The following is a 21,977-nucleotide window of genomic DNA, read 5'->3' as shown; positions in this document are numbered from 1 at the left end:
GCTGTGCATCAGTTTCTGGCACACTTTGGTTAATGTAAGGGCTGGTGTCAGTGTTAAATTGCTGGTGAGACCAAAGAGCCCTGAGGATGGCTGGGATGAAGTTCACCCTTGCCACTGCCATCAGTGTGATGTGTCCTTGGCTGCCTGACCTGCCTACTGTTTGCCCATCAGTGACTATGTAAAGGTGACACAGCCCTTCACAATGCCTCAGGACCAGTGTCCAACACAGCACCTTCGATGTTTTCTTGCAAACTGAGCTCTTGATGCTGTTTCCAGCTCTCAGAGGCAGCAGGTACCAGGTACCTCTGTGTATCCCATCAGTGATGTCTGTGTGGGACACAGATGTCTGGGGTGTCTGTTGTCTGAACAGCTCATCCCATCAGGGAAAGCTGCTGGCAGGTAATTGCTACTCTGTCCACTTGTGTAGGTGCAGAAAAGGCGTGGAATGAGTGCTGGGTGGGAATGGGACATCTGCCACTTCCCACCTGGGCACTGATGGGAACTGCTTGGCCCTGGGGTCCATGGGCTGGTGTGGGAGCCCACTCTGAGTGACTGGACACTGTTTCCAGGGAAATCCTGGTGTTCTGTGCTGGAACCCAATTTACTGACTGTATCAGCTGGGGCAGGAACCAGCATCAGCAGAGCAGAACACAAAGCAGTTTCTGGAAGATTTAATTTATCCTGGGGTTATCAGAGATGCACAAACCCCAAGGCTGAGTGTGGCTGTAAGTGAGCACCAAGGGAGCTGCTTTTTAACTTCTTGGGAAATTGGGTTTCAGTGACAGAAGTGCCCTGACAGGCAGGAACGTGCACTGGGAATGGTGGACAGGTGGTGGCTTGAACAGGACTGAGCTCCTGTGTGATGGTGACACACACTGATTAATTGTAGCTGTTTGCAGTGCTGATAAATGAACCACAATTTAATCCAATAGCCCACAAACTATTTCATTTGTGGTTGTTGTGATACCTGAAGATGTCATGTATCTGAAAATACTTCCTTGTTTTTTTACAAGTTTTCCAATTGCAAAAGGGAATATTTTGTGTAGTGCAAAAAGCTGCCCTTAGTCAGCAGCAAAGATGTTACTCTGAGCTTGTCTTTCCCCGAGTTCTCAGTGGGCTGTAAATTGAGTCTTTGTATATTTTCTAATATAATGTATCATTCTCTGTAAAGGTGTACAGTTTTGTTTATTTATGTAGCAAGGGGAAGAATTTGGGGATTTAATTAATTTTAGATAAGTCTGATTATGAAATAATTTCCTCTGACATACAACTATTAATTATTGGTCAATGGATTAGGAATTGCAAGCGTAGAATGAGATAACAAAAATGTTATTCTGTTACCAAAAATCTGCACAGACAAATGGATTCTCTACATCTGGCCTAGGTTTGTTTGTCTGCCAGTTGTATAGAAGACGACAACTCCTTGTATTGAAAAATTACATTTACTGTGGATTTTATCTGGATTTCCTAGATCTTGTGTTGTCATGGACTTTACTCTGGCCCAAGTTTAGCTATTTCTGCAAAACCTTTGCAGTTCGTGATCTCATCTGTAGCATTTCATGATTCTCTTCCAAGTTTTTCCTCATGTTTCTACCTTTAAGTTCAAATCTCTTCCCAGCAGTTTTGACAGGCACGGTGGTTGTGGTCAGGGGGGCTCCTGTTTTGGCAAGGATGGAGGTTGGGGTTGGGGGGGCTCCTCTGTTATTCAAGGTTTCTCTTTTTGCAGACAGTGGTGGTGGTTGAAGGGTACTCATTCTTCACCTGTAGAATAATTTCTAAAGAAGCTCTAGACACTTTCCACAGGGTTTGTGCTCCTTCCACCCACAGTTAGTATGTGTGGCCAGGGAGGGGCACGCAGAGTCCTGACCTCTAAACCGGCGTCTCGTCCGTGTCATCCCCTTCCTTCTGCTCCTGCGTCCGTGCCCCGAGCCCGGACACTGCCGTGTGCCTGCGCAGGGTACCCAGCAAGGACTTCCTGAAGGATTTACAAAGGAAGAAGTATATGAATGGGTCCAGGCAGGCATTCAGGGATGTCAGCCACAGCGTGGTCTCCTTCAGGTAGAACAGGGTGTTCCGAGCAGAGCAGTTAAACACGTCTCTTGTTTGGCTCAAGGTGTAGGGGATTCTGGTAAAGTGGAATGGCACAAAGCAAATAAAGAACACAGCGATGATGATGAAAACCTTCAGATTGACAGTCTTTTTTGATACCTTTCCTGTGCATCTTGTCCTTTTATAGGATTTGTACAGTTCCTTGCTGATGAGAATGTAGCATACCACTATGACTGCTAAGTTAACCCAGAAGATGAGCTGACAAATGTAGTTTACGATTTCGTGCCAGACCAAGCCAAACTCTGATTTCAGGAGAGCACACTTCCTGACGTTCTTGGGTGTTCTCTTCTTGTTAGTTAAAATCATGTTGGGCAATGAAAGAGCAAACATGGATAGCCAGACTGCTGTGGACAGGATCTTGGCAGCCAGAAGGCTCCGTGGAGTTGATGTTCTGAACGGTGAAGTGGCTTTCTGGTAGCGATCGACAGTTATCAGACCAAGAAACAAAATGCTGATGTACATGGTGAAGTAAAACACAACCTGGGTGACCTGGCACACAAACCCTCGCAGGACCCACGACACCAGCTTTGCATCACTGAGAATTTTAAATGGAAAAGTCAAGATCATGAGGAAGTCAGAAATGACAGTGTTCTTGAGGAAGATGATGAAATTGGATTTACTGGATATTTTAAAGAAGACCCACATTGCCAGGCTGTTCATAGTGATGCCCACCAGGAACAGAAATGTGTAGAGCAAAGGGAAGATGACTTGGCTGATCCTGCTGTCACTGGTACAGTTGCTGTAGTTTCTGGAAGAGCTGAAGTTGATTGTGGCTTTCATTTGTACTCTGGTGTCCCCCCTCCCTGGAGAAACAAACAGAAATAAATGAAATTGTGAGATTTATTTGCCATAAGGCTTCGGCCTTTTCAGCTTGTTTCTAATTTTTGTGTTGGGAACAAGTGTACAGAGCCAGTGGGGCCCGAGCTGGGCCTGGGTGACTCCCAGTGTGTAGCAATGCAGTTATTTACAGGACTCTGAGCTCTGCCTGTGTAAAACAGGCACTGGAGGAGTTGATGTTCAGTCAGAGGATGCTCAAAACCCTGACATCTGCCCTACAGAAACACAAAGTTTCATTTCTCCCTCTGGGGTAGAAAAAATTGGCTTTTGCTTTGAAGCATGTGACAGATCTAATCCTCAATGAACAAGAACTCCCTGAGCATGGATATGTTCTCCCCACAAAAGCCAAGGAAAGGTTACCGTGGAACGCTGAGTGTCCCTGCGCTGGAAACTGGTGTCTGTGAGGGAGGGTGCTTGGCAGTCCCTCCAGCTCTTCACCTTGGCAGTGGGCAGCACTGTTCCTGTGGGATCCCTCGGAGCAGGGAGAGGTGGGAGGAGCAGCTGAGCATCCCAGTCCTGAGGCTTGGAATTTCCTCTGGCTTGGAACTGGTTTCTCAGCCAGTGACAGCTGCAGATTCCAACTGATGCACTCAGAGCTTCTCCTTCTGTTTTCTGTAGAAGAGAAAGAGAAATAAATAGAACTTTAAAAAAATAATTGGTCGTTTAATTCCTGCCTTTGTCCAGCTTCCAGAGACACTATTTTGTAAAGAGAACAGGTATTTGTCAGATTGTGCGACTTGTCTGAGGCTGGAGCTGCCCCTTTGGCCTTGTGATTCTTTAGTGCTACTTTTGTATACAGCCTTGTTTTTTAAAACAAAGTATTTGAAAGAAGTAGTGATTGGTTACTTTGGCAGAGGTTATTACTGAAGGAAATATTGGTGTCTTCTGTAACTTGCAGAGAACTCCTTCAAGTTTCTAAGTGCAGTACACCAATATTAGATGAGATACCCATTTCATTGCAAGATCAGTTACAATGAAACAAACTACACATATTTCAATTTCTTTGGGATGTGCAAGACAGAATTTTAGGAGTTGGACTGCATCTTTTTTTCAGTGGATTTGTACATAATAAGTATCACACAGTTTCTAAACATCTGTCTTCTATTTACTGAGCTGCTGCAGAATATTGATCAAGGGGACAGTCTGGACAGTCATCTCTGACTCTGTCTTTGCAGATACACACAGAATTCATAGTATTGGATTGCATTTCCCACTCCATGTTTTCACCCCACTCTTCAGTGGTTCCCTTTGGCACTGTTTCCTCCCTCCTGACTGCCACAGGAGAAGTTTTTGTGTTGGAGTCAGTTGTTCCCTGCAGCCTGGGCTGTCTGGGCTGAGTTTCTGCAGGTGATGACGGGGACAGGCAAAGAGACTTCACTTGTATCTGCTCTTTTCAGGATGAATCCTCAAGCCATGAGGGTAACCAGTGCATGATTCTCCTTTATGGCGTGGGTAAGAAGCATGATGAAGTGAGGCATCAGCTGAAGAACATTAGCAAAGATATCCTCAAAATCCAACAAGAAGTGCACTACAGAAATGGGTGGTAAGTACTGTAATGGTGCTGTTGAACTGCCTGCAGTGAATCTCACAGGAGCTGTGAGGTGCTCAGCACCTTGTCTGCAGACATGCATGTTATCCCATAATTTGGCTTTCCTCCCCCTGACAGCTCCTGGGTGAGGTGCTGAGTGGCCCCACAGTGCACAGGGGTGACCAAGGGCTGCCACTACTGGAATTCCCTGGTTTCCACTGTAGCAGTTGGCTGCAAACACTTGCATTGGGCTAAAGCCTGGAATGTCAGTGATCCCTGTTCTTTCTGGTAACATGTGGCTGTTTTCAGCTTTTCTGGGGTGTCACCTCTTTGCACTGGGATAACCTCATGACAGCTTTCACACTGTTCTGTGCTGTTGTGTATCTGTCCCAATAATGGAAAACTGGAGCTAGTAGAGTTATGTAGTCATGAGTAAAACTTATTAAGCTTTTTTTTGTTTTGTTTTTAAATCAGTAGCAATGGAAAACTGCTAGGGCTTCATTAAATACAAAATGAACTGAAAAAACCTTCTATATCTGTTCAAAGGGCAGAAGGCCATGAAGACCAAACCAGAGGCATTTCCAACCCTGGAGAATGTTCACAAAACTTCAGCAGCTGTCCTATTTTGATCAGCATCAGGTGACATCCCAGGTACTTTCCTTGTATCAAATTGTGGCCTTTTAGCTCTGCTGCAGGGATATCAAATGGGAAGAAAATCCTGTTTTTTTCTGAGTGTTTTGTGTATACACAAAATAACCTGGTCAAGTGGAAAGTGTCCCTGCACATGGCAGGGAGGTGGAACGAGATGAGCTTTATGGTCCCTTCCAACCCAAACCGTTCTATGTTGCTATGATAATTTGTACTGAAGGACAAGCCTGATTTTCCTGCTTTGTATCAGGACTCCTTAGTGTGCAAGTGGGTCAGCACAGAGTTTCATCACTTGGTAGGTGTTATTGATTTTAAGTATATTCTAATTCTAGAGGCTACCATAGGAAACAAATGAAAGAGGTAAATGTTTGGTAAATTTATAAGGTATCTTTTGATCTGGCCTTTTGAATGAATTTATTACAAGTTTGATTTATATGTAATTAATGGACTGAAAACCATCACTTAAAAAAAATCACAGTGCAGTAAAAAGCAAAGAAAAATGATGTTGCCTTTTAGAAGCAAACTCCCCCCTGAGCAGAAATCATTACTGTGAGTGTTGGGAACAGTTTGAGTCTCAGCTGTGAAGCAGCAGAACAGTATTTTGTGTGCTGTCAGATTTGGAAATGAAGGGCACTGTGCCTGGCTTAGGGACAGGGAGCGACAGGTGTGCTTGTGCCTGGTGTGTGAGTGCTTTTACCTGCACAGTGCTGGCACTCACTATTGCCACTTGCACAGCAGGATTTTTGCTGGTGTACCTGAGGAGCCCTCAGTCACATCTGACTTTCACCATTCGTGTTCCCAGATCTCCAGCAGTGTCCTCGAGCAGATCACGAGCTTTCCCTCAGGAACATCATCCCACCTGCCCTTGGCTCACCACATCCAGGTCATCTTCGATCTCATGGAACTGGCACTGAACATCAGTAGACTTATGGACTTCTCCCTACAGGTCAGCAGAGTTCATTCTGTGAGAACAAAGCTATGGTCGATTTTCTGTGAACCCAGGAAAACCTCAAGGTCTGAACTGCAAATTCCCCAGTTTCAATGCCATGTGCTTGTGCCTGTTTCAGTTTCTTGCCCTCTGAAACAGAGTGCCAGACGCTTCCCCTTCTGCTGTGCTGTGACAGTTGTGGAGAATCAATAGTTGAATTCTATTTTTAAATCTTTCAAAATTAATAAAGTTCTGGATTATTTTAGCACACAGGATTTTAGGATGGGCTTTGCTGTTTCGGACTAAACCATCATATTACCCAGTAACACATCTGGGTGCCCAAAGTGCTGTGGATTTCTGAAGAGCCATTCCAAGGGACGGTTTTTATACTTCAGCCACTTATTTTGCTCCCTCTTCCCCTTGGTCTGTAGTGAGTAAGGAATTGCATTTTTGCTCACCTCACAATTTTTTCTTAATGCATTTTTTTTCTCCTGTTTTACATATTTAGCTTGGGAGTTCCTTTGTTGTTTTTGTGTGTGTTCTCAGCTGCTGAATGAGCTGAGTGTGGTGGAGGCCGAGCTGCTGCTCAGGTTGTCCAGCCTGGCCGGGAGCTCCACCCCAGGGCTGTGTGCGCATTGTGGCCGTGCTGCGGCACTGCCATGCCTGCCTCCTCCTCAGCTCCGAGCAGACTGCACCAGTCTTCGAAGGGTTGGTGGCACATATGCCTTTCCAAAGACTGATCTTGTTGTCTCTTAAGCAGAGAAAGCATTTGGTTCAGTTAGTGGGACCGGGTGCTGCAGTGCTGCTGGAGGGCTGTCCTTGAGCTCAGGTGAGTGGGGTGGATGGCTCACCTCTGCAGCCTGCACCCCACTGCCAGGGGCTGGTGGCATCCCCAGCCTTTGCAGCCTTGACCAAGGGTGGTTTGTGCCTCCTGCTTTCTTGCCCATTTGCTCCACTTTGCCCTCGGCTCCACAAGGGCCTCTGCCTCATGTGACACCAAACATCACCTGAGCCCCATCAGGCTGTAGATGAAGGTCTGTCATGTTCCCCAGGTGATGGTGGGGTTTATCTGATCCGTGACAGCATGTTACACGTTTTTAAGGTGCGTTGGAACAAACTTGGGATGCTTTTGTGTTTTCAGTTTGAGTGGGGTGGTAAAGCACGTCGTGAATCCCTCTGTGTTCCTCCCCAGAACGGTGCATTTTAGCTTAACTGTATGATCTGTATGTGTCCTGCAGCCACCTGAGATGCAAGTTTGGAGACCTGTTCAGGTGGGTGGGGAAGGGATTGCTCTCACTCCTGTCCCCAGACTGATGTGGGCTGCTGTGGTTCCCCTTTGCTTTGCATGCCATGGGCATTGCCGCTGCCGTCGCAGCTTTAGCCTCGCCGCCGCGGCTCCCCTGCCCGTGGCAGCACAGCCTGCGGTGGCAGGGGATGCGGTGCCGGGGATGCGCCGTCTGCGGGCGGTGCAGCCCCAGCCTCGGGCGGTGCCGTCCCCGGGCAATGTGCGGTCCCCGCTGCGGGCGGTGTGGTCTCGAAGGCCGTGCGGTCCCCGCTGCGGGCAGTGTGGTGCCGGTCCCGAGGGCTGTGTGGTTCCCGGTGCGGGCAGTGTGGTGCCGGTCCCGAGGGCTGTGCGGTCCCCGCTGCGGACAGTGTGGTGCCGTCCCCGGGCAATGTGCGGTCCCCGCTGCGGGCAGTGTAGTGCCGGTCCCGAGGGCTGTGCGGTTCCCGGTGCGGGCAGTGTGGTGCCGGTCCCGAGGGCTGTGCGGTTCCCGGTGCGGGCGGTGTGGTGCCGGTCCCGAGGGCTCTGCGGTCCCCGCTGCGGACAGTGTAGTGCCGGTCCCGAGGGCTGTGCGGAGAGCAGGACCCGAGTCCCTCCAGGCCGGGCCAGCCCAGGGGCCGCTCCAGCGGTGCGGGGTGAGGGTCGCGGGACCCGCTCGGTGCCGCTTCGCCCGCAGCATCGGCCCCCGCACTCGGCTGCCTTTGCCGGCCGTGGTGCCTGAGGGGCTCCTGCAGTGCCTCGGAGCGGCACAGGCAGCGCTGCGGGACCATCCCGCGGACCATTCGCACACCCGCGGCTGAGGCTCTGGAACCCTTCCCTTTGGTGTGGGGAGAGGCACAAGCACGTTTGAGTTTGTCAAGTTTGATGCTTGAATGTTCAAATCCTTGATTTTTAAATTAAAAAAATAAATGTAGGTTCCCATGTACTGTAGTTTTGGCTTTTACTTTGTAAAGGACAAGCGGAAAACTTTCAGGTGCAAATCCACATCTTGTGAGACTCACAAACCTTCTCAGTTGCTGTTTCCCCTCCTAATTTCTGGCCCTGGTTTGGGTTTGCATAGTTCAGATTTGTGTTTTCGCTTCATAGGGAGCAGGAGAAGAGTTGTCAGTAATAATTTTAACAGGTTTGCATGGGAACAGTAGCATTTTAATATGTCAAACACTATGCAAAGAAATAGGAAATATAGAAGAGCTACAGAAATGTCTTAGCTCTATGTTAATTTCCTGCTTAAAACCTAAAGTTTAGTAACACAATAAAAATTAACATTTTTATTAATACTAATTTACAATAGCAAATCAAAACAGCATCTAGTAATGTATAGATATACAAGGTATTAAATCTTATATTAAATATGTGATACACAGTGCTTGTTTTGAAGCACCTCTTTTTGACAAATGGATTTAGTAATTCCTGAAAACTGTTACTGAAATTTATGTACACGTTTTTAAATAGCTGTGTGTAAGGTAATAGCATTGCATTAATCTGCTTCTTGCTTTCCTTGCTACAGTTGAAACACCCAAACCAGCTGATGTTCACAGTAACATTTTGAGCTCCCTTTTAGCTTGCTGTAAGCTCTGCTGTTTCTCTCAGTCAATTTGAAGCAATGATAAATTACAATTCATAAATGTCCATATTTAGAGACTCACCCTCAGTGAATTGCTGTGCTCTGGTCTCTCCTGCAGTGTCTCCTGAGTGGGTGGCACTGAGGGAGCAGCGTGTGTGGTTTCATGTGCCTGGAACAGTTACTAATCTTCCCTAAACTTCCTTTTTCTAAGTAATTCTTTCACTTTTTTTTTTTACTTTTTGAAATCTTGTCTTCTGACCACTCCCCCAGCATTGCTTCTGGTAGAGGTGCTGTCTTAGAGGCTGCTTTGCTGCTGCACTGGGTGTTGCTTTGATTGGACCTCCCTTTCTGTGCCCATGGGGTGGCTGCAGGTGACTGTTGTGGTGCCAGGGGTGTCCCTGTGCCCATGGGGTGGCTGCAGGTGACTGTCGGGGTGCCAGGGGTGTCCCTGTGACCACGAGATCCTGGAGGATTTGATGAGGGGTTTGTGTTCCACTCACTGGCTTTCTGTCTTTGCTGCAGAATCATAACCCAGAATCGTGCCCCAAATCCCGTGTTCCATAGAGTGAGATCTGGGAAATCAAATGCATTAGTGCCAGTTGATTTTGTGACTTGTTTCCCTCCAGATGGTGCTGCTGGCCTGGCAGTGGGGAGGGCTCCTGCAGTGACCTGCCACAGTGACCTGGGGCTGGGGAGAGGGGCCCACACACCCCTGTTGCTGACACTGCTGCAGGAGAGGTTTTTCCCAGGCTGTCCACCATGGAGTGACTCTGGGGTATATGCACAGTGGCCTAATCACACTGGGATATGAATCCCCACCTTACGCAAGGAAACAGCGGTTCTTCTGCCAAGCACTGCTCTGCTTTGACCCAAATACTTATTGTTTACAGAATACCTGGGTTCTGTATGAGTGTTTCTCTCCTTTCCAGGGTCAATGACAAAGGGAACCTGTGTGTGGAGCTGCCCTGTGCTCAGCTCGGCGTGGCTGGGAGTGGTGAAGGCTCTGTGCTGCTCCTCAAACCATGTCTGGGGGTTCAATGATCTGCTCTGCAATGTGGATGTAAGTCCAGGATCTTCTAAATACCTGTGACACCTATTTATTTACCCCAGGTTTCCTCGGAGGGGCAGACAGGCTTCCCTTCAATACAAAATGCAGAACACAAAGTCAGTCCTGTATCCATTTGACTTTTCAAGGCTTTTCATGAGATTTCTGACTGATTTTTATTTCTTCCTACATCTTCAGGGTTAGTGTACAATTTGAGCAGTGCTTAGAGTTTTCCCTTTGTAAATGTTTTCCGTTCTGGATGCTGCAGAGTACTAGAGTGTCTCTTCAACAGGAGCAGGCATGGCCATGTGCTTTTCCTAAGATGCTGAGCCTGGGGCCAGGATGACCTGTTGGCTGCTCCTACATCTCTTCAGGACACCCCAGGTGTGCCTCTTTCCCCAGGAAACAGGTGAGTTGTTTGTGGCCTGGTCCTTTCATAGCAGAAAGTGAACCCAGAACTGGGTTTTGATGGCTACACATTTCAGGGGTAAAAATATTTGTAGTGTAAGTTCAAAATTGCACATTTCACTCGTGAGGAGTTGATACCAATGACACATACTGGTTTAGGAAATGGTTTGGATGCAGTTAAAACTGTAGGAGTTTGCTGAAACTTATTCATTATCAACACCTGGCAGTGATGAAGAATAGCAGTGACACAGACACTAACAGAGACCCACACAGTGCCCTTTGGGAGCTTAGCATGGAAACAGAGAGTCAATGTGATTTCAAATAGGGTGTAATAAAGCATCTTGTCCAACAGAAGGTACACAAGAAAATCAGCTCTCAGAGTATATTAAGGTAGTTCTGTTTTCTTTTAAATGTGCCTGTTTTCAGGTCTGATGCATGTATACACAGACAAAAAGAAGAAGGAAAAGACACCTTACAATTAACAGGAAATCAGCCTGAGGATAACCTGTGTTATATATGTGTGACTTCTAATATTTCAGCAAATTTGATAACAAGAGTATATCCATGAGGAAAAAATTGAAAGAAAAGTCAGGTCTTCAGTGGTGTCAGATTCTTCCATCTAAAAGTAATAGTAATTTCTTTTCTGACCATAAATTATTGAGCTTTTTTACATATTTGAGAAAAACAGGCAAAAGCTGGGAGGAATACTGACTGAGAACAGACAGGTGTGGCTTCCCTAGAATGGAAGTAGATTTGAATGGATAGGAGAAATCATGGCTGAACCATAGGAATAAAACACATCAAACACAACGTGGCCACGTTACAGACCTTGTTTACTTCTGGCTCAGTTAACTGTCTCAGGGAGGTGATGGATTCATTCTTCCCCTCTCCCTCCCTGCCTGGCAGTCTATGCATCTCCTCCTTCAGCTTAGACAAAGCACTCTCTGCCTTCTGCAGAACTAAGTGTGACTGTGCAACAGGCAGTTATGGCTCTTAATTCTGCCTCATTTGTCATGCAGGTGAAGGGAGGGAAGTAATTTCCCAAATCTGTGAAGTCAAAACCAAAACAGACTTCAGTATCTCATAGTGGTTAAATTCACTGCTCATGTGGACACAGTGAATCAACAGACTCTTTTTTTCTATTTCAATGCCCATAGCTTTTTTTGATATTAATCCATCATAACCACATATCCCAGTTGACTTAATGACTTACCTGTTGGTCTGCACTTTCAAATTCAGAAGATTCAGTTCTTTCAATTCTTGTACTTCTGTAGCTGTTTAGCTGAGGAGGATTTCATCCAAAGGAAATGTTAGTTGGTAAATAACACCCATTTTTAACAAAATTTACTCTTCTCTCTGTAGGTAAATAATTTCCTGGAATTCATTCTTCCTGTGATCATCACCTCTTGGCTGCTGCTCACAACAGCATCGAAGTGGGAGCTGTGTTTGCAGTTTTGAAAGCAATTTTGGGTTGGTAAGAGTGTGCAGGGGTTTGTGTGATGTGTTTGTGCCAGTGTTTGGGTGGAAAACAGCTCGTGCTAGTTCACCCCCCTGGAAATGCTCCCAGGGAAGGAAAACTCTGAGGACAAGGGAAGAATGTGACTGCTGTCCCTGCTCCTGCAGCACATGGGGAGTGCAACTCCAGGTTAAAGACAGATTTTTCCCTGGTGAGTCAGCCCCAGTGCAGAGACTTCAAGCTGACGTGACTATTTCAGATGTTGGCCTTGACCTCCACCTCTGAGTCCCAGTATGTTCAAACTCAGGCGAGTCCCTCTCAAATACAGAGAGGAAATGGGGTCTCAGGTAAGCTTTCCCATCCTTTTCTGTGTTTTACCACAAATCCTGGGTGTCTGCTGCTGTAGAAGTTGTAAAAGCATCACCCCGAGCAGCTGTCCATGAATGGTGAGTGTAACTCAAGTAACTGCCTCGGAGTTTTGGTTTGGCTCAGGTTCAGTTTCAGTTCTTGTGACCTCTGGGGAGGTGTATTTTTGGAGCTAAGTAAATGTCCAGCTAAATAAGCAAGATGTTCCAGACATGGCCATGCCTGCAGGGTGCACCTCCAGCCAGAGTGCCATTGGGACAGTCTGGGCCTCAGAACTTTCAAAACCCCATGAGCCCCAATACTGTGACTGTACTGGGGAAGGATGTTACAAGCAGAGTTAGCTGGGATAGACTGATGGATTTGGTAGTGAGCTTGAAATATGTTTATGGCCATTATCTATATACTCTCACTATTCATAGTGCTGAGTTTGGGGATTGTTTCTTCGTTAATGGTGTGTGATGTGAACACCTGTGGTTTCATCTCTGCAGGAACATGGTTTGGACACTGCCTAGTGCAGAGAAGTACAGGGGAAGGTTTGGGCACACAGTTTGTGCCTTTTCTGCAACACTTCTCCTCCTATAGACCCAAATGGCTCTAGTTGTAGAGGTCTCTTGTTGGCATCCTTCATTAGTAATTTAAAAATTGTGCTTGCTTTAAGGAAAGATATCTGACAGCTGTTGCAGTTCAGTGCTGAGGAAGCTGCTCCAGGTTTATCAGAGCTTTCTGTGATGACTTTAACTTCCTGTGGCCTTGGTGCCACTCTCTTCATTGTATCATTTTCCTGTCAGGTTCTTCCCTCTCATCCTTCCTGAGTACAGATGTGGGCTCATAGAAGGGTTGAGAGGTCAGTGAGTGGCTGAGGGACCATTGGTCAAACTTGTCTCTTGATCTATGGAATGTTAATAAATCAAAGTAAGAGATTTGACTTGGAAAAGGAGCATCTGAGAAGAGCCAATAACTCATCTCTCCCTTGTCTGCTGAAACAATTCCTTTCATTCACCTTTTCCTTTTGAGCATGTGGTGGCTTCAGTCGTGTTTGATTTGTATAAACCTTTTTCTACTTCTGAAACACCTGTTAAAAAGATGCTTTGCAACATGAAGCCAGGGGCCAGTACTTTGGTGATGTTCAGAGTCAGCCTGTGCTGCCCTGTTTGATGTGATGGCCTCAGTGCTGCTCAGCTCCCCCCTCCTGGTGCCCCAGAGGGTCCCTGGGGTCGGGTGTGGGGGTGGGCTGGGGGTTCACCCTGTGCCTCTGCCCTCCAGGTGATGCCAAAATCAGCAGCAACGAGTCAGATCCTTGAAGAGTGAAGAGTTCCATGTGGGAAGCTTCTTTCCTCAGACCTGTGAAATGTTGACTTTAATGTTAATATTATTAACAATTCACATGTGTAACACAAATTGTTCCCTAGAATTTAGACCAGTGGACTCTGTGGCAGTCGTGGCTGGAGCTGCAGCTGATGATCAAACAGGGCATGAAGGAGCCTGTGAGTATTGGTTTTCAAACTGCCTTATATAAATATTTAATGCAAAGAAGTATGTTTAGTTTTAACATAGTCCCTGAGCAAACATGCCACGAATGTGCCAGAGTACTTGTGTTTTGCTGTAGAGTTCTGGGGCTGTGGCTGAAATGAGCAGCTTGTTGGGTAATATCACAAAGGCGACAATAGAGGTGTTTCAGCAACTGGCTGAGCTAAACAATAACCCTTCTAACTCTGGCACAGGTCTCTTCAGTCCAAACTCTGCTGGAAATGCTGACACAAGTAATACAAGACAGAATGGTAAAAAGACATTCCTAAGGTATTGTTGTAGCACCTTTTAAATTCTTTTAGCCAACATGATGCTTAATTGTGTGTAAATTGCCTAGACTGTGTTGCACTTGAACCAGGAATGTACAGAAATAGTTACCTGAAGGGTCCTTCTATTTACTTTTGTTTAACAAGAAATGTAATTGCTCTTCTTGAACTTTCTGGACACCAGAAATTGTGACTGCTCATTTCTCACGAGTTACTGCAGATGCTCTGTACCCCTGTTTCACTGAGGCTCTTCAGCCTTGTAGCAGTTAATACTGGCTGCAAAACTGCCTGCATATTTTGGCTGAAAAAGGTCTGCTCTGCTCCCAGTTCCTCTGAGCAGCAAGGAGTGTGGCTGGTGGCCCCCTGACCGCCAAATTGCCCACCTCAGTTCAAGGCAGGCTCTTCAAAGCTGCAGGAGAGGAGCTGGAGAAGGGGCAGCATTTGGGGTCATCTTCTAAGAAGGAAAGAGATAGAAACAGAAAAGGTGGGACTTTGGAGGACCCCTGTAGGCAGAGCTAAACTGTGTTTGTGAAGGAGGAGTTTACTGAGGACTGGATTTTGGCTTCAAAAACTTTATCAACTCCAAGCAGGTCTGAAGAAATACCATTAGTTTCAGAGGAAGAAAAGTGGAACCCATTTGCCATGGGCTGTGCTGCAGCTCAGTGAGGAGAAATGTTAGAGATGGAAAGGAACAGTTAGAGCACTTGTCTCTTCCCTTGGATCTTTTGTGGTGAGCAAAGTGGCCTCACCCTTGTCATGTCACTTGTTTTCTGTGAGAATTAAGCTTCAACTCATCTCTAGCTTTCCAAAGGTGTGAGAATTTTAATAATCCTTAATAGTTACTGATTTTCCTTCAGTAAAATATTCTGCCTGCAATGTTTTTGTACTTTCTTGGGGTTATGCTATAAATTCCATTGAATTAAGCCCATGTTGAAATTTTAGACCAATTCAGGCAGCTCTTGTTCTAATCAGAGTTTCTAGAGGAAACTTCCTCGGGGCTCACTTCAGAGCAGTGGCATGGATCAGAAACTTTTGCTGCCTTATCTCTGCTAAATTGATATTCCTGGTTAATCAGAGTAGCCTTAAAATAACCTGCTCTGTTCCTGGGTCAGGTCTTCAGGTTTGTGGGCAGTTATTGGTCACTCAGGGCCCTCCGGAGCCAGAGGGTTTCAGTCAACACATGTATCTGGGTTGGCTGGGGCTCTGCCTTCCTGGGACCTTGTCTCTAATTCCTCTGGCAGGACTTTGACTAAAACAGAAACAGACACTGATGCAGCAATGCCACTTCAGGGGGAAAAATGTAGACAAAACAAGGAAGGGAGAGAAGATGGGAAGTATCAAATTAACTTCATTAATGCAGTGCTGTGTTTGCTTCTCCTAAAGCATGTCCCTGCTGAGCCAGCAGCCTTTCCTGTCACTGGTACTCACTTGCCTCAAGGGACAGGATGAGCAACGGGAAGGGCTTCTCACATCCCTGCAGAATCAAGTTACTCAGGTAAAACAAGCACAGAACCATGAGTACCCTTTGTTAGGTGTGTGTGTGTGTCAGCAGTTTTATGTGTATATGATGGTGTAAAACCAGGAAAATTATGGTGCAGTGGTGTGCCAAAAGGAGCAGTCCAAGGAGGAGAGAATGGGGAGGTGTTTGTTCCTTTTTTGAGTGTGAATAATGGAGTTTAATTTCAGTTCTTTCCAGGAAAAAACAATAAAGGTCTTGATCCTGAGAGGAACAGTCTTCCCAGTCCCTAGCTTGGGCCTAGAAAATTTCTGTAAGTTTGAAACTGTCCTCCTTTGGGAAAACCTGTCACCTTGTCCACCTGACACAGATTGAGCTTGTCATATTTCAAAAAGCACTGTTCTGGTCCCAGCCTGCCCATTGACTGCAGCCCCTTTGGGTTTCTTGTGCTTGCTCACAGCCTCTGCCCATTCTTGCTCCCATCCAGCTCACACTCCAACCTCCAGCACCTCCTTCAGAGTGACTTTAAACTGAACATTTCCAGTGCCCAGAGCAGTGGCTCATGTTTTTCTCTGACTGGTTTCTGTGACCTGCTGTGACAGTGAGAACTGGTACCTGTATGACATTTTTCCCCATATTTCCCCTTGGGTCAGGTCAGGCTATGACTCAGGTTCACATCCCAGTAAAATTCATTCCTTTGATGGTTTTTCCCCAGTTTCTGCCACTGGGGGTTTTCTTTTGCTATGTTGGTTCTCCCCTGAAATGCAGCTAGTCCAGCTTCTGGATGGTTCTCATCCAGACATCCCCCTCAGAAGCTCATCCAGTGCAAGAGATCTATTGACTTACAACAGGCTGTTTCAGACAATATAATTAAGAAATGCATAACAAAGCTGATTTTTGTTTCCTGCAATAGGAAGATACAGTCACACCACTGACAGCAGATCATCAACTCTTTACAAATTAACTTTTTCCTCCCACCGGTTTGTTTAACCTGCTCAAAGCCTGAACAGGCAAGAGGATAAAAAGGTCTATAATATTTTATGATTTCTAATAGGTAATGGTCACAAATACTTTAAGGGAGAACATTCCAAGAGGAAAGCAACATTAATCCAGTGGTTTTTCTTAGATCCTCAGTAACTGGAGGGAAGGGCAATACCAGGCCCATGTCAGAGCCAGGCAGATGATGCACAAAGACCTGCAACTGCACCTCAACCTGGTAACAAAACCTTGTGGTTGTCCTGATGTTATGAAAAGTTGCAGCAGTTACTCTGGAGGAGGTGGTAAGGAGCAAGGAGCTCCAGAATATGCAGCTCCTTGGGGGACTGGATAGCTGTTTGTCCCCAGGGGATCCCTATCCCAGAGGAAGCCCAGGGGGAGCAGCCGCCCTGGCACATGCAAAGCCCTCCTGCCCGAGCCCTCCTGCCCGAGGTGTTATTGTGCAGGGGTGGGCACGTTTGACACAGTGCAGAGCAGCACCCAGTGAACCACAGGCTGGGCCCTTCTGCTGCTCCAGATTCTCACCTCAGGGACTGTGGATCTGCAGACCAACAAGTATGTCTGCTCTGTTAGAACAGCTAATTTGTGTCCTTGGAGCTTTAGGTTTAGGTTGCATGTTTGTTATTGTTACATTTTTTTATCCTGTTACTGCTTGAGTGGGATTTAGGGGCTCTGGGCTGAGGTGGGGTGGGGGCACCTCCATTTGGGAAAGCACTGAAGGCATTATTCACACCCTTCCTTCCTTACCTGTGCAGTGCCTGGGCGCTCTCCTGAGTCAGAGCCTGTAATTCTTACGACTTCTGTTGGCAGCCTGTGCTGTCTGTGGCTCTGAGCTGGGGTTTGGGGTAAGATTTGTGTGCTCATCCTCACAGTCCACCTGCATGAGCATGGTGGAACTCAGGGGTGTGTGTGTGTCCAGAAAGCCCTGAGAACCCCAGCCTGGGGAGGGTCTGCCCTTGGGGCCTCTGCCATGAGTATCTGCCCCTGGATCTCCTGGCAGTTGCAGTTCCTCAGGGTAACAGTTGCCTTTACTCCCAGTGAATTGTTCATGACCGTTCTGGATATGCTGGGGATCCTCATCAATGGGACACACCTTAGACCTGTCAAACACCTCCCAGGGAGGGCCTGAGGAGAACAAAAGGGCTTACATGAATTTAGTGAAGACATTAAAAGTAAGTGTTGTGTCATGTAATTTTCAACATTTCCTTTGAATTGCTTTCTGCCTCATTTTTTAATCATGTCGTTCCTGGTGTCTGGAAAGGCCTCTTGGAAATAGATGAGAGACTAAAACATTCCTAGTCATAAAAAGGAGAAAAAGAAGAAAATAAAAATACAGGAATGTGGAGGTGGGAAGATACTTCCAGGATTTTCTTCAGTCAGTTAAAACTGGAGACTCTGCAAGACAGTTACTTTTATTCCTGTGTGAGACACTAAATTTGTATTATGTGTTTTCTACATTGTGGTTAAACAAGAGATGAAAACAAAACTTACGTTCTTTAAGCAAAGAGGAAACCCCAAAAAACCTTGCAAAGGCATTTGCTTAAATTTAGTAAAAGTACAAGGAAATGATTCATCCAAAGACTTGGACATGTCTAATAGTGAAAGCAGAGTCATGTTGTCTCCTCTCCCCCTTTTTGTCTGGCCCACAGCTGTGTTTGTTCCCCAGAAGGAGCTGGGGGACAGGAGGTCTGAGGGCATCAACAAGGTCTGGCAGCTGCTGCCCCTGCCCAGGCTGGCCTGTGATATGGAGGCCTGGGAGCCCAGGGGGTCCCTGATCGACACCAAGGGCAACAAGATCGTGGGCTCTGACTCCATTGATAAGAACAAGCAAGAGTAAATGTTTGCTTTCATCTCACTTGCCCTGAGTTTTGAAGTATAGGAACTCAAGTGAACAGGTACAGCCTGTGAAGTGCAGGTGTTCACGGGCAGAATCATGAAAGTTGTGGATGCCCTCCCTGAGCCCACTAAAGCTGTTCTTCTTGTTACTTTTATCCTGGTACAGTGAGCTGTCCCTGTCTCCACCTGGCCATAGCCTGCAGAAGGTACCTGCTTATCAGGTACCCACAGGTGGGATGTGCCTGGAGCTCTCAGTGGGGATTATCAGACTTCATCTTGTTTTAACATCATTGCCAGTGACAAAGGAACTGTCTCTGTTCTTTAATAATTCAGTAGGAAAATCAGCATTATTTATAAGTTAGTAAGGTATGAATGTCAGTAACATTCCCCTTTGCTGTGTGTTTTAAGGAGTATTTGCAGAGCAGCTCATACAGAGTGCCCAGCACCCCCTGCTCGGTGCCCTCCCCGCTGGCTCACCCAGCCCCTGCAGCCCTGGGGGGCACAGCCTGGGGGGCCCTGCCCAGCCTGGGATGCTCCTGCCCAGCCAGCCCCTCTCTGCAGGTACAGTGGGCTCTGGGGCCACAGCCCTGCGGGTGTCACTGGGCCTGTGACAAACCTGACTTGTGGCCACGTTCTGTTCTCCTGCTCTCTCTGCCATGGGCTGTGTCCACAGGTGCTGTTTGGTTGACTCCTTCAATAGCTGTGGGTTCTCAAAGAGGTTTTCTGCTTTCAGTTGTGGCTCTGTCTCTGTGAAGCTGTTGGACTTTCTGGGTAGATGAACCACAAGGAGCTCCTGTAGTGGCAGTGAAAGAGCTCGTGAGGTGAAATGAGAGAGGGACAATTAAAGGAACAAAAGCTCCTTGAGCTATTTCTTCTTTTATTCATACCAAGAGCTGTGGTGACTAATTTACCATCTGCTAGATGTGGGCTCATATTTTTTCAGCGTTTCTGGTATGTGCTTAATTTTGTGTAGGATTGTCTTGTTTATTCCAGTTACGGAGTTACAGTTTAATAAGGATTTACTGGCTCCAGAGGGCAGCAGTTTGTTATGATTTTAGAAACACTATCAAGGGTTTTCCAAAATTATGCAGGAGAAATTGACCATTTTTTTCCCAGTTACAAATGTTATATATTTTTTTCTGAAGCTCCAAATACAGCTACTCTGTATTTTAACTGTGTAAAAATCTTCAGAATGTACCAGAGAATGGCTAAAAAGTTTAAGGAAATGCTGCTTTTGAAATCAAATGTGTAAGATTACCTTTGTAAGTCTGACAGAGAAATACATGATTGTTATCAAATAGCAGAGAGTGCACAAACTGCTGCCATCTCATAAAGCTGGCTTGACATATTAAGCTGTTAGTGTCATGCTTTGAGTCTGACATGAAACTTTTTTCAGCAGTAATAGTGAGATATAGTGATATAGAACATACAGCAGCCCAGAGCCTTTGTACTGTTCATTCTCACTTACAAGTGGCAGTCTTCAAAGTTACTTTTCCCATTTAAATTTTTAGGACAGAAATGTGTTCTAATCCAGACTATGCCATTATAGACATGTGTTTGTCATCCTTGTGCAGAGCTGATGATCAGCAGCGTTCTGTGCCAGCAATGCTCTTCGGGAAGGCAGAGGATGCATTTGTGTCTTGTGTGGTTTCCAGGTGGTTCCAGGGAGGCCCCAACAGGCTGCTTTGTCCCAGTGCCCACGAAGCAAGCCCTGCCCAACACTCTGCAGTGCTTGGGCTCCGGGACGCAGCCGCCCCTGATCCATGGGCTCCCACAGCTGCAGCACCTGCTCCACATGAAGCTCCTGCACCAAGAGCAGCAGCAGCAGCTCCTGCAGCAGCAGGTGCAGGCACAGACTCTGCAGCAGGTTAGTGGAACCCCTCAGTCTGAGGAGCAGCACACTGGCTTTGCTCCATGCTGGGACTGTGTGCCTGCGTGGCTCACAGTGGGCAGCCAGCTGATAGTTACACTGCAATAATTCCCCAAATATTAGTTAACCAGGGCCAGCTGCCTTTAAATGCCTTTTGATATCTTAGTCCCTTTATTTTTCCTGTGTTCCACAAACTCGGGGTTTCCTCCTGCCCCTTGGTGCTGCCTTTGTCCCCTGTAGCGTTCCTGCGGCTCTCAGAGGATCACAGTCCCCAAGTGCCACCAAGCTGCCAGTGAGTGCTGAGGCACTGCTGTGCCCTGCACAGTGAGACACCAGGGGGTATTTTTTGAAGATACTTTAAAATTATATTGTTACTCATAAACCAGAGGTGCATGGAGACAGCTGAACAAACTGAATTACTCTTGAGACACAACTTTCTGCTGAATTGGAGCCCTTGATAGTTTAGGGAGTTTACCCCACCACTGTCACTACCAAGTCATTTTTCTGGACACATCCACTGATGTGTCTTGTTATGCTCATTCATCTCCTGCAAAATGAATGTTATGCTTGTTCCCTTTGTTTCCACAGTTTTTCCAAACATACTTGAGGTAGGTGAGGATAATTAGAGAAGTTGAAAAAATACAGTAATGCTGAAATTGCAGCCTCCAAGTTTAAAAACATTAATCTTAGATAATTTTCATTCATTTTTTAGTTTTTCTTAATAGTTTTTATATCTTGAACAAGCTGCTGGGAGAGTGTCACAGCAATGGACACATGCCCAGCACAGGATCCTCTGCCAACACTTGCACAGCAGAAGGTGCTGTGGGTTGGGTTTGTGTTCCCAAAAACACTGGTGTAGTGTCTAATGCCTTTGACTAACCTCAGCAGTTACTATGGCCTGGTGACCAGGAGATTGCACAACATATTTTAAGTGAAGGATTTGGTTTCAGAAAGGGAAAAATGCTGAAGTCTTGTAAAATGCTGAAACTGCCTTCAGTAAGCACAAGGTTTTGCTGAGCAAAGCTCGGGCGGTTTCTGTAGCGCCCACGGAATTATTAGGGTACAGGATTACTGCAGTTTTATTCAGCACCTCAGGTTTCCAAACTGCATCATGTATCCTTGTGCAGAAGACTCACTTAATTAAAATTAGAAGCATGTGGGTTTTTAACAGACCGAATGAGAGGGGAAAAAAAATTGGGATTTAGGAGGCAGATCTGTAGAGCTGAGAGACCTGAGGGTAAGTCAGAGATGAATGGTAGGGGCTGAGTTTGGGGGTCCTATTCACATTGTGCTTAATGCCATGGCCAGTGAGGCCCCCCTGAAGCCTTCTCTTCTCCAGGTTGAACAGTCTGAGATTTCAGGGAAGGAAGAGGACAGATGTTCTGTGAGGTCTAAGGGTGCTGCCCGAGTCCTTGCTGTGCTGTTAAACCTCAGTCAGGATGCTCTCGTTGCCCTACTCCCCTCCTGGTCCCTGTGCCAGGGTGGCACCACCCAAGCACCCCAGGGTTACCTGCCCTGGTGTGGGCACCCTGTGGTTCCTTTCACATTTCCTACTCCTGTTCCAGTTGCCATGGCCAGGCTTGCAGCAGACCCAGCAGCAGAAGCAGATCCAGCAGACTGGTCAGGCAGCTCCAGAAGCAGCTCTCCTGTAAGTGTGTGCCCAGACATATGGAAATGTGTATCTGAACATGGCATTCTCTTTCTGGAGACCTTCTGCCTATTTACCTGCTGCCAGACATACATGGAGGTCATTCACCTCTTGACAGTGGTTGCCTGTCCCAGCCTGATGTGACACCAAAGCCCCAGTTCTGGGGCACCCCACAGGGTCCTGCTGGTGCCCAGAGCAGCCCCAGTC

General features: G+C 46.6%; 2 protein-coding genes across 3 annotated transcripts in view; one reads left to right on the top strand and one right to left on the bottom strand.

Annotated features, from left to right (window-relative positions):
- Nucleotides 1-21,977, top strand: part of MED12L (mediator complex subunit 12L) — a 68,134-nt gene that overhangs the window by 44,519 nt on the left and 1,638 nt on the right. The window contains 28 exon segments of the mRNA XM_071566015.1: nucleotides 4,344-4,459; nucleotides 4,461-4,489; nucleotides 5,021-5,066; nucleotides 5,068-5,125; nucleotides 5,925-6,068; nucleotides 6,597-6,682; nucleotides 6,684-6,758; nucleotides 7,192-7,227; nucleotides 7,229-7,321; nucleotides 7,426-7,967; nucleotides 9,826-9,960; nucleotides 10,264-10,350; nucleotides 11,712-11,823; nucleotides 12,855-12,879; nucleotides 13,581-13,655; nucleotides 13,778-13,968; nucleotides 14,292-14,320; nucleotides 14,323-14,473; nucleotides 15,348-15,459; nucleotides 16,547-16,649; nucleotides 16,863-16,971; nucleotides 17,455-17,505; nucleotides 17,507-17,588; nucleotides 18,083-18,249; nucleotides 18,419-18,483; nucleotides 18,661-18,813; nucleotides 19,908-20,119; nucleotides 21,688-21,770. Coding sequence (XP_071422116.1) covers nucleotides 4,344-4,459; nucleotides 4,461-4,489; nucleotides 5,021-5,066; nucleotides 5,068-5,125; nucleotides 5,925-6,068; nucleotides 6,597-6,682; nucleotides 6,684-6,758; nucleotides 7,192-7,227; nucleotides 7,229-7,321; nucleotides 7,426-7,967; nucleotides 9,826-9,960; nucleotides 10,264-10,350; nucleotides 11,712-11,823; nucleotides 12,855-12,879; nucleotides 13,581-13,655; nucleotides 13,778-13,968; nucleotides 14,292-14,320; nucleotides 14,323-14,473; nucleotides 15,348-15,459; nucleotides 16,547-16,649; nucleotides 16,863-16,971; nucleotides 17,455-17,505; nucleotides 17,507-17,588; nucleotides 18,083-18,249; nucleotides 18,419-18,483; nucleotides 18,661-18,813; nucleotides 19,908-20,119; nucleotides 21,688-21,770 — 3,167 coding nt within the window.
- On the bottom strand, nucleotides 1,135-9,057 carry P2RY12 (purinergic receptor P2Y12). 2 transcript variants are annotated; one of them, XM_071566312.1, is made up of 3 exons: nucleotides 8,979-9,057; nucleotides 3,307-3,558; nucleotides 1,135-2,912 (listed from the first exon to the last, which is right to left on the bottom strand). In XM_071566312.1, the coding sequence occupies exon 3, from the start codon at nucleotides 2,887-2,889 to the stop codon at nucleotides 1,870-1,872; it is 1,020 nt and encodes a 339-aa protein (XP_071422413.1). In that variant the 5' UTR covers nucleotides 2,890-2,912; nucleotides 3,307-3,558; nucleotides 8,979-9,057; the 3' UTR covers nucleotides 1,135-1,869. The 2 variants fall into 2 exon arrangements, with proteins under 2 accessions (XP_071422413.1, XP_071422412.1); XM_071566311.1 differs by lacking the exon at nucleotides 8,979-9,057 and having other exon boundaries at nucleotides 3,385-3,466.

This window comes from Pithys albifrons, chromosome 11, assembly GCF_047495875.1.
Source record: "Pithys albifrons albifrons isolate INPA30051 chromosome 11, PitAlb_v1, whole genome shotgun sequence".
In the NCBI taxonomy this organism is placed as follows: Eukaryota; Metazoa; Chordata; class Aves; order Passeriformes; family Thamnophilidae; genus Pithys; species Pithys albifrons.
Note: the sequence above shows the minus strand (reverse complement) of the source record. Positions and strands in the feature narration are given on the sequence as shown.

What these genes read in the sequence shown, in the direction of transcription:
- P2RY12 (XM_071566312.1), bottom strand. Translation starts at nt 2,889, where the DNA reads ATGAAAGCCACAATCAACTTCAGCTCTTCCAGAAACTACAGCAACTGT.